This window comes from Orycteropus afer, unplaced genomic scaffold (genome assembly GCF_000298275.1).
Source record: "Orycteropus afer afer isolate SDZICR_OR568_19922 unplaced genomic scaffold, OryAfe1.0 scaffold01167, whole genome shotgun sequence".
In the NCBI taxonomy this organism is placed as follows: domain Eukaryota; kingdom Metazoa; phylum Chordata; class Mammalia; order Tubulidentata; family Orycteropodidae; genus Orycteropus; species Orycteropus afer.
The window spans coordinates 75,643-76,939 of record NW_006922754.1 but is presented as its reverse complement, the minus strand read 5'-3'; the positions used below and the strand labels follow the sequence as shown (position 1 = coordinate 76,939).

The 1,297-nt window shown below is 35.8% G+C and overlaps 1 protein-coding gene across 1 annotated transcript; it reads right to left on the bottom strand.

Annotated features, from left to right (window-relative positions):
• Positions 1–47: 47 nt before the first annotated feature.
• LOC103212939 (olfactory receptor 14I1-like) lies at positions 48–989 on the bottom strand. The gene has a single exon (XM_007958851.1). It carries the CDS (start codon positions 987–989, stop codon positions 48–50), a length of 942 nt encoding a protein of 313 aa, XP_007957042.1.
• Between the last annotated feature and the right edge of the window lie 308 nt (positions 990–1,297).

Genomic DNA, 1,297 nt, shown 5'->3' with positions numbered 1-1,297 from the left:
AATTAAACTTCTTTTATATTTTCTTACTCAAAAGTATTTTAATCAAGTTACCCTCTTCTTGGGAGCTCACAGTGTCTTTTGTACATTCTACCAAGAGCACTGTTAATCTCCATGTTCCGCAGACTGTAGATGAGGGGATTTAGAAATGGAGGCAGCATGTTGTAGAACATGGCTGTCAGAAGATTTTTCAGAGATGCTTTATTTGCAATGGGACCTACGGCAGCAATTATTGCAGAAAATAAAAACAAAAATAGAATCGCCAACTGTGGTGTACAAGTTGATAAAGCTTTGTTACGGGCTTCCACAGAGCGAATCTCAAGTACACTTGAAAATATTTTAAAATATGATATAAGCATGAAGACAAAACATATTAAACTTATGCCAGCACTTAAAGCTAGGAACATAGATTCAAAAAATTGAACATCTGAAGATGATATCTTCAAAATTTGAGATACTTCACAGAAATATTGATGGATCACGTTGGATTTTGTGAAGTGAAACCTGAACATGTTGACTATGTGGATAGCAGAATACAGCAACCCACTGGCCCAAGAGCCTCCTGCTGCCTGTGCACACATTTGTGGTGTGACGGTGAGCCCATAGTGTAGGGGATGACAGATGGCAACATAGCGGTCATAAGACATCACCACAAGAAAAGCAAGCTCTACAGCTGAAAAGAAAATATACAGGAAAATCTGAGCAGCACATTCAGTGAGTGAGATTGATTTTTTACCTGTCAGAGAATTCACAATGGATTTGGGGACACTAACTGAAATAGAGCAAAGATCTATGAAAGATAAGTTGCCTATAAAGAAATACATTGGAAAGTGAAGATGTGGGTCTGTCACAATGACTATAATTGTCATAAGATTTCCACCCAGTGCTCCCAGATAGATCACTAAGAACAGCAGACCTTGTAAGACTTGAAACTCCCGTGAGCTTGAGATATCCATGAGGAAGAATTCTGTGATGATAGTGAGGTTTCCCATATTTGCTAATATGCTGTAGTCTCTCTAAAGTAAAAAGAAAAATTAGTAAAATAATGCTAAACTGAAAATTCAGGCAATCCATGATACAGATACAAATAAAAAGCACACATTATGACATATAACCAAGAAGTCACGATAGAAAAAAATTAATGTGCACACATTTTTCTTCAACTCCATTGAAATATATTTTCAATATGAATAGGATCACATAATTTAAGCATGAAAAATTTAAAATGTAATGAAGAACCAATAACATTTCAGCTGTCAAGTCACATCGATACTATTTCTGTAGTGTAACTTTTAAACTC

Coding starts and splice junctions, on each gene's coding strand:
- LOC103212939 (XM_007958851.1), bottom strand. CDS start 989: ATGGGAAACCTCACTATCATCACAGAATTCTTCCTCATGGATATCTCA.